At 43.9% G+C, this 16,783-nt stretch overlaps 1 protein-coding gene across 6 annotated transcripts in view; it reads left to right on the top strand.

Annotated features, from left to right (window-relative positions):
• The window catches only part of MYO1B (myosin IB), a 155,173-nt gene that overhangs the window by 70,382 nt on the left and 68,008 nt on the right, over positions 1-16,783 (top strand). For all 6 annotated transcript variants that reach the window (XM_083705425.1, XM_083705428.1, XM_083705427.1 and 3 more), the window contains exons 4-5: positions 13,782-13,876; positions 14,723-14,827. In XM_083705425.1, the coding sequence (XP_083561551.1) occupies positions 13,782-13,876; positions 14,723-14,827 (200 nt within the window). The remainder of the gene's footprint in view (positions 1-13,781; positions 13,877-14,722; positions 14,828-16,783) is intronic.

The raw sequence follows: 16,783 nt of genomic DNA, 5'->3' as shown, positions 1-16,783 counted from the left end.
AATAAATAAGCAAAAACAGACAGACCTCAGTGTAACACTCAAAACGGAAGTGTGGCACTCAAATCATCAGCGTAACACTCAAAACGAAAGTGTGGCGCTCAAAACAGACCATGTTCGGCTTCTGAAAAAAGTTCGCAAACCAGAACACTTATTTCCGGGTTTGCAGTGTTTGGGTTCCGAGTTGTTTGAGTACCAAGGCGTTTGAGAATCAAGGTACCACTGTATTATCATCATCATCAATGCATTTATTATTAATAATAATCATAATAAGAAACCTACGTCACTGAAATTTTAGGAGCTTTGGTCTTGAAGATAGCTGGTCTTGGAGAGACAGGTGTTTTAGCAGTGTTCAGATGTTTGCCCAATGAGCAGGGGGCGGGGAGAACATGACCACACACTCTGCCTCCATTCCTTAGGGTCCCCAGCCACATGGGCAGAGCCTACACACAAGTTTGTATGTGCATAGGTTCATTTAGACATTCACACTCAGCTTTGGCTGAGATTCCTGCATTTCAGGGAGTTGGTCTAGATGACCCTTGGGGTCCCTTCCAATTCTATGATTCTGCACCAAATGTGTGCAAGGAGCAGCGTTTCCCAGTCTCCACTCTTCTTGCATTCGGACAAATGTCTGAACGGTAAACCCTAAGTTTGGTCTTAATTTTAGACAAGGAAATGCTCCCATTGTCTTAAAAAGTGAAATGTGAGCTGATTTTCAATTTGGAAAGGGAGGGAAGCCTTTAGTGAACTTGTGGGATGCAGATTAAGTTCTGAGATAGTAGTGACATTCTGACCAGGTGCGTTGGTGATGGGGGGTATAATTCCGCCTCCCCCCCAAGTAAACCTGGACCCAGCAGTTTCCGACAGGTCAGTTTATGGATGGATTTCAGAAAACTGTAAAGCGTCAGACCCATCACCCAACTCCAAAAGTGGTAAGGGAGTCAGAAGTCAACATTGCTTAGTTTAAGTTGTTATTCTAAATAAGAAGTGTGAAGATGTGCCCTGTGTAAATGAAAGAGATGTAAACTAAAGTGCTGATGGTTTTCTCTTATATTCCCTTTTTTCCTAGAAAATATGACCATTAGTTGTAGAGGCCCCCAGTTGCAATTAACAGCAGCTGCCTGTCCCTTTCATTGAAAACATGTCATTTATATTTAAGGCTTTATTTCCCCCCTGCCTGCTTCAATTTACAGCATACAAATGGCATCCATCTGCTGCCCTAAGTGCCTTTGGCCATTATTCAAAGTAACAATAAGGGTGGCAGCAATAAGTCCTTAGAAACAGCTATTTTGCTGAAAAGCTGATAGCTTGAACCTCACCCACTAAGCAAATCCTTAATAAATAGGCTAGCCTATCTTGCTTGAATTTGGGATTTTTGTTTTAACTATCTTTGGTCTGGGAAGCTTTGGATTTATAAAAGGGAACAAAAGTTTCTAGCTATTAAGATACACATAATTATAGTAAACGCGTACAAGATGGAACCAAAAGTTTTTGATAACTTAAATGTTAAAGACAGAATTGAATGGTGGGTTTGGCTTAGAGCAGTGACTCCTAATAAGCCAAGTACTGCAGACCCCCTGTTTTTCCAAAAGCCAAACCATGGACCCCTTGCTTTTGAAAATGTTGAAATTGTCAGCATCGCCCTTGAGCCAGTGTCACCAACTGGACTCATGCACTTCAACCCCGACTGGGCTTGGCGAGCTGGGTAGCACTTCCAGAGACCACCTTCTGCCCAGGAACAGGTCAAAGTGCTGTGGACTCACAGCTTAGAGTTGTGAGCACCGGATTCACTTCCACAATACAGTCGTCGCACAGCAGAGTATAGCAGAGTCTAGCAGTGTATAAACGACTCGGAGAGCAGCTCTGTAGAATATCTTCTTTTATTCTATAACTACAACTATAATACAAAACTATATACAGAGCTAAATAGGTCTAAGCATAAATGAATGCTGCACTGAGTGTCTGCAGCTGCTCTTAGCAGCAACCTTATGTCTACACATGATCTCTAACACTCAGTCTCTCTCTCTCTCTCCGACACACTGACTGACTGACTGACTGACTGACTGACTTGGTGCTGGAGCTGAATAAGTAGAAAGCAGAACACTGCTCCTCCTCTCTGGAGAATCAGAAGACTCGTCAGGAGATTCTTGGATATGGGAGGGGTGAAATCTCCTCAGAAATCTCTGTGGTAGTTTTTCTTATGTGACTAGTACCACTATAGCTCCAACATGTCCCAGCTCAAACTGGGGATGCATGTCTTCCAGGGCAAGCTCTAACGCGAGTCACATGACCCACACGAGAGCACAGCCCCCCCCAACAGTTGATGGGTATGTGCCATACATTTGTTCATGCAGGTTGAGGACTTTATTATCCGTATACTAACATAGCAATCCTAACATAAGGAAAAGGTAAAAGGACCCCTGACCGTTAGGTCCAGTCGTGACCGACTCTGGGGTTGCGGTGCTCATCTCACTTTATTGGCCGAGGGAGCCGGCGTACAGCTTCTGGGTCATGTGGCCAGCATGACCAAGTCGCTTCTGGCGAACCAGAGCAGCACACGGAAACGCCGTTTACCTTCCCACCAGAGTGGTACCTATTTATCTACTTGTACTTTAACGTGCTTTTGAACTGCTAGGTTGGCAGGAGCTGGGACCGAGCAATGGGAGCTCACCCCATTGCGGGGATTCGAACTGCCAACCTTCTGATCGGCAAGCCTAGGCTCTGTGGTTTAACCCACAGTGCCACCCACGTCCCTAACATAGTTCCATCCTTATTTCAGACATTTAGCTGGTGATCTCTCTCTGTCATGCACACCCACTCACCCACACCAATATTGGAGTGGAAGCTCAAATAAAACCTGCTTTAGCATTTTTAGGTTTCTGAATTCTAGGTAATGTTGTAGAAACGTATTATATTAAAGCAATGTGTATGTGTATACAGTGGTACCTCGGGTTAAGTACTTAATTCGTTCCGGAGGTCTGTTCTTAACTTGAAACTGTTCTTAACCTGAAGCACCACTTTAGCTAATGGGGCCTCCTGCTGCCACCATGCCGCCGGAGCATTATTTCTGTTCTCATCCTGAAACAAAGTTCTTAACCCAAGGTACTATTTCTGGGTTAGTGGAGTCTGTAACCTGAAGCGTATGTAACCTGAAGCGTATGTAACCCAAGGTACCACTGTACTTTCTTTCTTTCTTTTAGATGCACTATGATTTTCACTTTTCAATATTAAGAACTTCAACTTTTTTCTCCCCACTTTTATTTTTAATCTTAATGATATTTCTTGTGCGACTTCAAGGTTGTAAACTGAATGGCTAAAGTCACACATGGTTAGTTGAAGTTGTGTATAGAGAAACAGTTATTTTAAAAAGTTTTCTCACTTCCCCCCTCCCATTATGCATGCATCAAACTACAGTGAACCTTACTTTAGCAGCAATATGTGCAGAATAACGCCCCCCCTCCCGAAAAGAACAAAACATATTTCCCATTACAATTATGTTTAAAATGATACCCTTGGGATATGAGAAAGGGTCTCTCTCAAAATAAATTGCCATTGGTTATTCAGAAAAAGAAGCATGCAAGTCAGAGAAATGGTAAAGAGGTTCCATTCCCCTTATATCTCTCCCTGCTGCCCCCCCCCCGCCAATTGTAGGTGTAAACAGAATCGCAAAATTGAATTATTTCCCCAAAGGAAGTGAAATATTACATTGAGAGTAGTTATAATAAACGACAGTCCTCAATATTAACTAAAAAGAGAGAACAAATTTATTGTCCCTTTTCTGCTTTAAAAATATATTGATCAAGTTAGTAAGTTTTCCTTAATGTACTAAAAGTGTGACTTCAACTTTAAGGTTTGTGTAAATCTTATTCTCAGTATCGTGTACCATGCCCTTTCCCTCTTCTTGTACAATTACTCTCCCCCACTCCCCGTCGCCTTTATAAAAACCACGCACCATGAAATCTACTCTATCACATTTTTTCAAATAAAAAAAAGATAAAATGGTAAAAGGAACGTTTCAGGCAATTGAGCATGTGGCTCAAAAATGTAAAAGTGGCGTACTTAAAACTGCGTATGCGCAAATGAGAAAAATATGCACAGCCGTTTGTGAGTCTTATTAGTGGGATACGATGAAAGGGAAAATGAGTGGAAATGGCTGGTTTTCCTTCTCCCCCCCCCTTTCCCCCTTGGAGCATTAAGAGTTGGTGCTTGCAAGGCAAATGGGAGCAGTGTGCCTTAATGTGAGGTTTGAAAAGAGCTATGAGTCAATTAGACTCGGAGGCATTGAGGGTATTCCAGATGGTGGGGACATTGTATGAGAAGGATGTCCCACCTGCTGTGAGTAAGCAGCAGGGACAGACTGCGCTGTTGTTTGCTTACGGTGGGGGGGGAACAGTTTTTCTGGGGGGGCAAGAAGGGTTGTGTTTGTAGTGTTCGTTCTGGCCCCAGAAAATTGACTGGGTATCGTCTCGCTGAAACGAGGGATTTCAGGACAAAAAGGGAAAGTTCAAAGGGAAGCATGTACCGCTCTCACGAGCATCTCATCATAACACGTGCTTCTCTTGTCCGAAAAAGTTCTGTCTCTCTCTTTCTTGTTGCGTGTGGAGGTCCCCAAGCCACCCCTCGAAATAATTCACAATTCACACATAATTTTAGTTTAAGGTTTTTGGCTCTGTTTTGGCCACAACTTTATTAAAATACAAAATCTGTGAGTGGTTGCTTAGGCATTGTTTATGACTATCTGTCCCCCCGCCTGGGACAGAATTGACTATCCGAACTCCCTCGGAAGCCAGTGAAGGGAAAACAATGTTGGGGATCAGTTGAGCTGAGCGACAGTCCCTCACCGCTCACCCAACCAGCTCCCCAAAGCTTGCCAGCCCTGGTCCCATTTCAGGGATTGGACGAAATCATGGCAAGCCCCTGGATTCCTTTTAACGGAATTCCCTTCCAGCACCATTGGAGGGGCAGGCACAGCCTATCCTTACCCCTCCTCCAACCAGTTTTTTATAACCAATGCCTAACCGCAACCTTACAAGTTGTGATGAATTGCTAAGTAGTAGGCAAAAACCAAATGGCACCAGCCAATCAGCCAAATGGCAAAGTTCCTACTAGGCCCCTGCGCCAAGGCAGACGACCCCATGACAGGCAAAGCAAGGTCATCCGGAACTCATGGCGGGCAGCCGGGTGATCCGGTGCACACAGCGAAAGAGAAAGCAAAAGCTGAGTGCCCCAATATTTAAAACCTCTGGTCCCACCCACACAATTTGCTACATGCAATTTGCCCCAGCAACCTGGTCAGCCAATCATTGTGTCAGGCACTAACCATTAACCTGCCTGGCAACAGAGGTCTGGCCTGGCGGGCCCCACCGCAACCCGTGCTCTCATTTTAGGGAGAACACGCTTTGCGTGATAGTCTTCAGCAATGACCCCTGGCGCCTTGTCCATGGGGCCCATGTTAAAAGATTCGTCTTGGTTTTGCTTGGACTAAAAACCAAGACATCACTGCCTGCCCTGTGGCACAACGGGACAGTGTCTCTGGCTGTTAACCAGAAGGTTGCAGGTTCGAGCCCACCCAGGGACTGTGGGCAGGATTCTTGCATTGCAGCGGGGTGGACTAGATGATCCTTGGGACCCCCTCCAACTCCACAATTCTATGAGTCTATACCAGGCATAGACCAACTCTGGCCCTCCAGATGTTTGGGACTGGTCCCAAACATCTGGAGGGCCAGAGTTTGCCTATGCCTGTTCTATACCCTGTCTTTCTGTAATAGAAGGTGACTTGAGAGCATATTCTGTAGCCTGGCCATAGGTCTATGGAGAAAGGGGTGCCTGTTTCACAGAGGCTGGATGCTCCCATAATCCAGGCCTAAGCAATGGTGAGATTCTGTTTTAAAACACTGATCTCTTTTTAGTGCCTAAGGGGTATGAACATTAAGAATATTACATGTTAACACTGGTAGAGTTTATTTGCTCCCGAGGCTTTTGAGTAGGGCAGGATTACAAAGTGGATTAAAGACTCGTTTTGAATATGATTCTTGGCTGAAACAGTGGTGTTTTTGAGAAGGTGGGCCAGAATTATGCAGGAAAAGTCAATGGGGAGAGAGGCACATTTCATAGCATTTGAAAATCTGTCTTTGCCAACCCAGTGCCCTCCAGATGTTTTGGACTATGACCATTGCACGTGTTTTATTCTACTGTCCATTTAATGCAAAAAAATCCAGGACAGATATTTCAACCCCATACTGAAAGAAAGTTGAATTGTGATGACTCCTACAGGGCTTCCTCCTTATTCAATAGCTGTAGGCATGATATCATGGAGAATGTAGCAAAATTTCTGAGTGACGCCGTGAAACGACGTCGTTATAAGACTTGAGAGGCACTTTGAAACTTATAGTTCTATCTTAAAGTATCTCCTTTTTTTTTTTTAACAGATGGCAGTTTTATACTTTGACCCACATATTTTTGTATTCTCTCTATGCCGAAAAGGTGATTGATTGAATCCCATCAGCCTTGATGAGCAGAGCAGCGCTGGTTTGGGAGTTGCGATTCAAAGCACCTCAAGTGCATCAGCTTGCGGAAGTCTGCTTTCTATAGCATGGAGACTTGAACTTACGAATCCCTCTTAAATTTACCCTGGTGCCTTATCGATTTTAAGAATGGTGGTGGTGACCCATGTACCTACGGGACTGCCTCTCCTGGTATGCCCCACGGAGGACCTTAAGGTCCACAAATGACACCGTTTTGGAGGTCCCAAGTCGCAAGGTGGTTAGATTGGTCTCAGCTAGGGCCAGGGCCTTTTCACCACTGGCCCCGACATGGTGGAACGCTCTCTCACAAGAAACCAGGGCCCTGAGGGACTTGACATCTTTCCGCAGGGCCTGCAAGACAGAGCTGTTCCGCTTGGCCTTTGGTTCGGACTCAGTCTGACCCTTAGGTTTCCCTGCCCTTATGGTTTTGATCTATGGGTTATTATTAAAATGAGGCTGCTTTTTAAATTGCATTTTAACTTGTATTTTAAATTGGTCCCTCCCCATTATGTTTTTATTGTAATTTTACTGGTGTTAGCCGCCCTGAGCCCGGCTTTTGCCAGGGAGGGCGGGGTATAAATAAATATAATAATAATAATAATAATAATAATAATAATAATAATAATAAAGGTGGCAAATGAGCACTGGGGGAGTAATAAAATACAAATTTTGCAAAGAAAATGTAGCCGCTCAGTATGGAGTTACTTAAATAGGTACCCCACGTCATCCTGAAGAGCATTTGGTGGGGGGGGGGCAGGGTCCCCCCCTTCATGTGGTAGTAGACTAATATGGTTTCCTTTTACGTGAATACTTCACAACAAGCCCTTATTTCATTTTTTTAAAGGGCAGTGAATAGCCCTGCTGACATCCTGGCAAAATAATTGGAAACACATTCTTGAAACTCTTAAAATGAGAAGAATGTGAAAGATTTATTTGGTTCAGTAATTACATGATTGCTCAGAAGACTGGATTGGTAATTGAGGTTTGCAGCTATGGATGTTAACAGTATGAAGGGCTGGGCACTGATATGGGTCAGGACTTCATGGCTGCCATGAGAGCCGTGGGGCTGCCCCCAACGCATCATCAACCCTACACATGTAAGCAGGAGAAGGGTGAGTTAAGAACGCTTCACTGGGGCTTCTTATAACTTCCTGGTGAAGCAGTGTGAATTTAGTGAATTTAGGAAGAGTTTGCAGCTTGATACGGAAGGGGGGGCATGTCTTCTTCACCTTCTTCGCTACAGTATATCAATTTATTTCCAATTGTCAATGTCAAAAGGGACTAAAATCTATAAAATTCATAGAAAATCAACGTGCCAGTTTGCTCAATTTCTCTAGGACTCCATCACACCTCCCCTGTCCAGCATAATCCCTCCAGCAAGGTGTTAAGACCCTAATCCTGTCAAATGGCTCTGATCAGCCTTTCCTCCAGGCAATGTCAGGTGACAGACTATGCATATTTGGGACCATTGTTTTCTCATCTCCAGCTCTGCATATTCCCCCCTCCCTCCTCCATATGTTAATCTGTGTAACCCAACCTCCCTTTAATATATTCATGATGTAATCTGTGTAACCAAACCTCTCTTTAATGTATTCATGACGTGTTTTGCACTGTATTCTGGGACATGGAGGGAGTTTCAAAAACTCATGTCACCCCTTTCTCACTGTTCAATCTTGCCTTGAACCTGTTGCGCAATAAACTTGGATCTTCTGCAGTTTGCTCCTGTCTACGGCTGAGCTCATTTTCCTCCGCAGGGACCCACGGACTTAGTCCGATGAGCCGGGTGGCAGAGCAGCCTCGCACCCAGATTTTAGCCGTAACAAGCTTTAAAAGAAACAAAAGTTCTAGCTTACAAAATAAAGAGCTAGCTTACAAAAGAAAACCTATTAGAACAAAATCCAGAAACATTCTTTCTCCCTCTTACTTTTTTCTGGATCGTCCTCCAGAGTCCTTTTCTATGCATAAGATGTTAATTTCTAATTTGACACTCAGAACTATAAGGCTTCCTGTGCAGACTACCAGCAAGAATGAATTTTATTCTACAAGCAAGGTAGCGTTTAAATGCACCTGCTCTCAGCTTGTGCTCGGCACTCGTTTGGATTGCCTAAGGTGACCTGGGGACAAGGTTTGGTGGCAGCTGGTGTTGATGTTATGCCTGTTAGTGGGATGAGTTTTGTCACCCTACAACTCTGATCCTCGTTTGCAGAGTTGGTTAGGAGTCTACGTACTCCCCACAGGTTTACCTGTTAAAAACAGCTGTCTAGAATTTTAGCCTTTCTGCAAAGTCAATTTTTTTGCCACATCTCTCCTCTTCCACCATTTGAGCAGTACCTTTTCTTAGACACACTCTCACATTACCTTGCAAGGTTTTTACTGCTGCCAGGTGGAGCAGGCTGCAAGTTTAAGCATGCAGATGAAGCGACACATTTTTTGTATCTTTGATATGGTTAACATAATCATGGAGGTAATGGAAGAATTAGGCCTTTATCTGCTCAATTATAACTCCAGAGAGCTTGACAAAAATACTTGGTGCATTTTTTGTGTGGCTGAAAACAACACCACAGTGATTAAATTGTAAAAATTACTCTGCCTCTCCCAAGGGACCTGAGGTGCATAGAAAATTGATTTCAAATAACTTCGTTTATGGCTTACAGCGTGTCCTATGCATTTCAGTGGGATAAAGAGATTAAAATAGTACTACTACCTGTTAGTCACCTGACAATAGCGAAATGTACAAAATATTAAGCAGACTCTTCCCAAATGAATGCTTAAAATGGGGCGCGAAGTGGCATAAAGGCTCTCCCTAGGTGGAAAGGTTGTGTTGCAGTAGTGTTTGAAATTAGCCATGCACCAGGCGCATTTTGCCCCTGGTTATTGACGACTTGCGACCAAGTAAAGATGCCTGGGTAACAGGATGGTGTCTGACATTTCCACCATCTGGAGATGCATGCCTGGGGATCTTTGTTTTCACACACTAATACCACATCCTGTAGAATTCTAACGGTTATATTGTATTTGCACAATCGGAATGAATTTCAGGAACCCAAAATGCTGCTTCTTAGCAGCCTGAGCAGGAGCAGTGAACAACGCTATAGTTAATTGCTGTAGCTTGTCTTCGCTTACTCCACCCAACTGCCCAGCTCACAGTGGTGGAGAATATTCCTATATTATGAATGGTCCATGTCACCATTAAGAAAAAGAAGTCGGAATAGGCCGGTTCTCAAAGTTCTTAACCTAGCTCAAGGTTATCAGCTGAACTTGTTGTTCTTTAGTCGTGTCTGACTCTTCGTGACCCCATGGACCAGAGCACGCCAGGCACTCCTGTCTTCCACTGCCTCCCGCAGTTTGGTCAGACTCATGTTGGTAGCTTCGAGAACACTGTCCAACCATCTCGTCCTCTGTAGTCCCCTTCTCCTTGTGCCCTCCATCTTTCCCAACATCAGGGTCTTTTCCAGGGAGTCTTCTCTTCTCATGAGGTGGCCAACGTGTTGGAGCCTCAGCTTCAGGATCTGTCCTTCCAGTGAGCACTCAGGGCTGATTTCCTTCAGAATGGATAGGTTTGATCTTCTTGCAGTCCATGGGACTCTCAAGAGTCTCCTCCAGCACCATAATTCAAAAGCATGAATTCTTCGGCGATCAGCCCTCTTTATGGTCCAGCTCTCACTTCCATACATCACTACTGGGAAAACTATAGCTTTAACTATACGGACCTTTGTTGGCAAGGAACTAGCCAGGTGCTTAACTGAGAATCAATCACTGCCAGTCGATCGTTTGAAAAACATGACTTTAGAGCCGTCTTGCTCCAAAATGGCAACTAGACTGTAAGCTTGGCGACTTTAAGCTTGGTTTAAAGAGCCATTAGGCGCCTAGCTTACATACCTGAGTTTCTGACATTGCGCTGCAGTCAGCATGCACCTAAGAAATTCTGAAAACCAACTGAGTTGCTTTAACATTTATTGGTATGACTTTAAACAACTGAATCAGAGGTTTAAGATGGTGTGCAATTCATGGGAGTTCAGCAGCAAGATTAATACAATTGGTCTGCAGAGAACATATGGAATTTTTTCAATTCTTTTCTTTATTAATTTCCTTCTTTTTTCTTTTTCTCTCCCCCCCCCCTTTTCTTCCCTCCTCCATCCCTTTTTCTCCCTTTCCTCCTCCTTTGGTTCTTTTCCTCTTTTCACTTCCTTCTTTGGTCTCCTTCTTTCTGATCTGCTAAGAAAGAGATAAAGTTAAACATGAAAAGTTGACTAACTCAAAGTGATGTTTTGTAGTTTGTTAACTATTGTTAAAGATGGTCAGCTGTAATGAATTGATGTTTTAGTTATTGTTGATTTATTGTTATTGTCGAATCTTAAATAAAATTTATATTTTTTAAAAAAGCACTTAAAAGAACACATGGAAATTCTTTTTATAGTCTGGCTGTGATATCGGCAAAAACTGGCAACCGAAAACAGTGTTGGTAAGGGCCAAAGAGATATGAGCAGTGCAGATTATTGGATACTTTGAAAGGGAATAGGACGTTTTAATTCTTTACATCAGCAAGAGTCACAGAAGTATGCTCTGGATAAAGTGTGGATAATATTTACTTGGGATGGTTGTTCCTTAAAGTGTTCCATTGATTGAATGTCTTAATTCATGTTTATGGTGTCTGCAAGCGGATTTGACACTGAGCAGCATTTATAGCTGTCAAGTGTCCCTTATTTAGCGGGACAGTCCCTTATCCCAGCGCCATGTCCCGCTGCTGTCCCTTATTGATGATGTCCCTTAAATTTCCCGGGTTTCAAAGGAAGCAGCTCCTCTCCCTCCCTCCCTCCCTGCCGGCCAGGGAGGAGGGAGGCTCCAACTGTGTTGCTTGGCTGCGTTGCTCACCCAGTAAGGAGTCTAAGAACAACTGGGGGGTAGAGCTTGCATGCCTTGTGCCGATCAAATCGGCCGCGTTGCCTGGGGACTCGCCTTTGCTCAGCGCTTCCCAGCGGAGACGTGACGGTGGTTTTCTTTGCTGCATCCCCTTTGCCGGGTTGCTGCACCGTGGGAACCACCACTTGAGGCTTCGTTTGGCTGCTGGTTGACTAAAATCCCTTATTTTGGCTACTGATCCCTTATTTTCGAGGCTGCTGGTCCCTTATTTTCAAATCTGTAAGTTGACAGCTATGAGCAGCATGGTATCATGCAGGAAAATCAAAGCCTTGCAAAGAGTTTAGCAGAAATTCTAGCACACAGACCGGCAGTCTTGGTCATGTTGAGCCTGCCTTAGTCATGGTTGAAGCCGCACAGGCCTCCCTAATTGCTGAATCAGCAAGTTGGTTGCAGAGGCTTATGGGTATGAACTCAATGCTTATTGTGGTCAGTTTAAAAATGGCTATTGGTGGAGAAAGTCTTAGTTTTGTATCCAAGGAGTTTCCCCAAATAAATGACGATACTCAAAAGCACCAACTTACTGGGTTTTCGTGAGCTAGGCCAGTGGTTTTTGGTCGCTGGTATTTCAGTGAACTATAAAAGGTTGCTGACGGTGAAAGAAATGTAGTTTATTAAGTTTTTCTAAATGTGATTTCCAGATACTCTTTTCTGAAAAGCATCTAGCTTGAAGACTGGGGAAAAGACAGCCACATTTTTACAAGCAGTATATGTACTTTTCACTCAACTTGCAATTGTTTAAAAGTTTTGCATTTTTAAAATTTAAATTTCTCATTTAATACTTTTAGTTTTGTGTTTTTCATTTTTTCATTACTATGAATGGTAAGAACGTTGCAAAAAATAAAGTTGTGCAAATAACTGTTCTTTTTTTGCTTTTCATATAATTGTAAGAACAGCACCATTGCCTCAGTTTAAATTTGAAAAACCTTTACATCCTCATCTTTGTAAAGGCTTGTTCACCTGTTTTTAATTTTAAAATTTGATATTGGTGTTCTGTGTACATGGTTGCAATTTGGACTAGATATTCAATAAAATAAAAAACTGGATTTGTGGATCCTTCCTGCGTGTTAGAGAATATCTATGTCACAGTAACACTTCTTAAATTCCCTTCCCCTCTCATATAAAGGCATTGGTGTCAGGATGTGTCCCCAAAATGTTGGGCAGTTGCAAACACCAAATGATTGCCCTGATGTCAGGCAATTATTTGGTGTTTGCCACTGTCCATCATCTGAAAATAAAGCCTCCTTTTTAAAAGATAATATACACTGCTTGATACTTCTTGTGTTCTAGAGCTATGTGTTTTGATAATCGTGTGGATATCTCTGGAAACAGCCTTTAAGTGATGGGTTCCTTGAACTGTCATCGTAGTATATAGTGGCTCAGCTTGCATGTAATGTAATGAAAAGCCAAACCATGGTTTAGTGGAAGCAGTGAGTTCCTGGAGAAAAGACTGCAATTGCTGCACTCCTTCTCAGTCCTGGTTTGGCTGTCTGAACCCAGGCTTATAACTTGCCTAGCTCCAGACATACCATGAGCTATAACCAAGGTTTGCTCTTGGCTTACCACTCATAGTTTATCTGGGGGAGGCAAAACACAACCCTGCATTTGGATAACATGTTAAGCCAAACCACAGTTTAGCCATGGGCAGCGTGGCAGCAGCTGGACCAGAGGAATAGCACAACAGCCACAGTCTCCACACACTCAGGTGTTTACCCTAAACCATGGTTTGGCTTAGCGTTAGTGCAAACTGGGACAGTGTCTGCCACCATGTTATTCCACCAACTGAACTGATCACCATAGGCCCTGTTTTGAGGCAGCAGGTAGTGGCATGAAAGGTCTCTCTGCCAGAATATGCCATGGTTGCTGCTTCACTTCATGGATGAGACCCAGGGGGCAAGGAAGAAGACTATTAGTTGGCATGTCTCGTGTCTATCCTGTCTACCGTGTCTTTATGCCCAAACATTATAAACATCTTAAAAAGAGGCTTGCTACTTTCACCCAGTTCTGCATTGTATAAATGAATTGCTTTGGCTGTGGATAGGAGTATAGCCTGCACAAACCTCCCATCAGACATTGTGTACAGTCAGCAGATTTGCAGAAGACCAAACTACACAGTGGCACTGATTTGTAATGTCTATCATCTGATCTGCTTTATCAGCCTACTGCAGAGAAATGCTTGTGTTCAAGACTTGAATAGGAATTGTTTTTCCTGCCTCCTGAATGCTGATGGATCTGACCTAGATAGAAATGTTTCACAGTTCACCGAAGTGACTGAAGGCTGTGATGTGTGTATTAAACATGGGGCTTACCTGTCTCCTCAATTTATTGTGTTCTCTTTCCTAGCTTTGCCCTGTCAGATGAGGCATATCGATCTCTGAGAGACCAGGATAAAGACCAGTGCATACTTATAACTGGAGAGAGTGGAGCTGGAAAAACAGGTAATGTGTGATTTCCTCAGAATGAAGTGGCTCAACTTCGAACTTTTAATTCACTCTGGGATATTAGCATGGGTGCCCTGCTCTTGATCTGAATCCTAGAACTGTGTGTGTCTGGTCTAGTTGTGTGGAAAACTACCGTATTTTTCGCTCTATATGACACACCAGACCATAAGATGCACCTAGTTTTTGGAGGAGGAAAACAGGAAAAAAATATTCTGAATCTCAGAAGCCAGAACAGCAAGAGGGATTGCTGTGCAGTGAAAGCAGCAATCCCTCTTGCTGTTCTGGCTTCTGGGATAGCTGTGCAGCCTGCATTCGCTCCATAAGATGCACACACATTTCCCCTTACTTTTTAGAAGGGAAAAAGTGAGTCTCATAGAGCAAAAAATACGGTATTTCATGCCCGCTTAGTCTCTGTGGATCATCTCCTCCATATTACATACCCTCCAGCATTTTGAGAGGGAAATTCGGGGCACCCCCATCCCTCTCCCTCTCCCTGCTGCCAATTCCTTCCTCGCCTGTCTGCTCGCCCCTCTCCCCCTTCGCTCCTTCCTCCCTTCGCAGTATTCCTCCTCCGCAGCAACATTCAGGGAGCATCGGGAGATAGTGACTTCTAGACTTTGTCCCGTGTGGGTTTTGCCATGGCATTTCCTTCATTCCTTAGCGCAATTTTGCTAAAAGTGCAATGTGTTGTCAAGCATAAAAGCTGAAAACAATAAGGCTTGAAACCTGAATAATGCATTATTTCTGCGTGGTTCATTCGGGGATTTCTCCTCCAAGTTATGATTTTGGATAGGATCTTTTTCAGCTTAGAAAGCAATGTTTGTTTGTCTGTTTAACCTTTAGAGGCCAGCAAACTTGTCATGTCCTATGTGGCGGCTGTTTGTGGCAAAGGAGCCGAAGTTAATCAAGTGAAAGAACAGCTTTTGCAGTCCAATCCAGTGCTTGAAGGTAAGGAAGTAGTAACTAATACTGGTGTATGTACTTCACTTGTAGTAACACAGTTGCTGAATACACAGTTGAAAGCTCTAAACAGCAGTTATTGGGTTTAAGTTATTCAACCAGCTTGGCTCCCCTTTATTACATGCACAGCCCAAAATGACAAAAACAATAACAGGGATCCACCAACAGCATATAGATCAATATGGCCAACTTGACCCAACAGCCCTTCTCCCCTCCCACACATCCAAACAAATCTCACTAAAGTTAATCAAAGGCAATCAAACACGCCCTGCCCCACCCAACCTTCTCTCACTGCTATTGTAAACCAAGGGACACCGGTGGCGCTGTGGTCTAAACCACTGAGCCTCTTGGGCTTGCCAATCGGAAGGTCGGTGGTTCAAATCCCCGTGACGGGGTGAGCTCCCGTTGTTCGGTCCCAGCTCCTGCCCACCTAGCAGTTTGAAAGCACGTCAAAGTGCAAGTAAATAAATAGGTACCACTCCGGCGGGAAGGTAAACGGCATTTCCGTGCGCTGCTCTGGTTCACCAGAAGTGGCCTTGTCATGCTGGCCACATGACCCGGAAGCTGTCTGCGGACAAACGCCAGCTCCCTTGGCCTATAGAGCAAGATGAGCGCCACACCCCCAGAGTCCGCAACTGGACCTAATGGTCAGGGGTACCTTTACCTTTACCTATACCTTGATTCTAGCCATGCTACTAGGTGTATCCAATTCCCAATTTTCATTAAAAAGAGAAAAGAGATTCAAGTCCTTCAAGAACTCAAGAGGCAAACTGTGCAAGCATCACTATGGATGTGGGTGGCACTGTGGGTTAAACCACAGAGCCTAGGCTTGCCGATCAGAAGGTTGGCAGTTCGAATCCCCGCAATGGGGTGAGCTCCCGTTGCTCTGTCCCAGCTCCTGTCAACCTAGCAGTTCGAAAACACACCAGTGCAAGTAGATAAATAGGTACTGCTGTGGCGGGAAGGTAAATGGTGTTTCCGTGCGCTCTGGTTTCTGTCATGGTGTTCTGTTGCGCCAGAAGCGGTTTAGTCATGCTAGCCACATGAGCCGGAAAGCTGTCTGCGGACAAACGCCAGCTCCCTTGGCCTGAAATCGAGATGAGCACCCCAACTCCATAGTTGCCTTTGACTGGACTTCACCGTCCAGGTGTCCTTTACCTTTACCTACCTCCTAATGTAAACCAACAAATGAACAGAAAGAGAACCTGCCCAAGTGATGCTGATAGAAAAACCTCACACATATACCAATTTTGCAAAAAGGAAAAATAATATGTAAGTTGACTACCCAACTTCTCCCCACCACGTTCTCCCCTAAGCTCTCTTTCCCTTCAACCCAATGCTAGATACAACCTTGTCTTACACTGAACATAACTAAGAGACTCTGTGATCTGCAAAGAAAGGAAGAGACATTGCACGTTCTTTTGTAATTCAAGAAATATTTTTTTTTAAAAAAGGTTATTCAGCCAGCAAACATTTATTATACAGATGCATTTAAATGTAACTGCTCATCTACCTCCTACAAATGAATTAGTGGTTTTTAGAGGTTTGTTCACACTCTACTCTGACCTGAGCTTGATGTCCCTAGTAGATCTGCACCATTGGATATTCTTACATCGCCTTAGCCGGTCTTCTCTTGGGGAGAGGAGTAGAAGATTGGCTTATATCCCCTGGTTTCCCCATCCTAGTCAAGAAGCCAATCTCCAGGACTTTAGCTTTTCAAAATTGACTCCACTATTGTGGATTCTGGATCAGAGAGGGGAGCTGCATGTACAACCCCCAGTTGTGCATAGCAAGATGGGAATTGTGGAAATGTGTGCGCAGAGTCCTGCTTCCACACTTGTGGTGTGCCTGGCACCACTGGTATTGCATTTCAGCAAAAAAATTCTTCCAAAAGGCTTTGATCTTTTTGCACACCCACCACATGTGGAGCATGGTTCCAAAACA

Source organism: Podarcis gaigeae, assembly GCF_964106915.1.
Source record: "Podarcis gaigeae genome assembly, chromosome: 1".
Taxonomy (NCBI): Eukaryota; Metazoa; Chordata; class Lepidosauria; order Squamata; family Lacertidae; genus Podarcis; species Podarcis gaigeae.
This window is presented reverse-complemented; position numbering and strand designations above follow the sequence as displayed.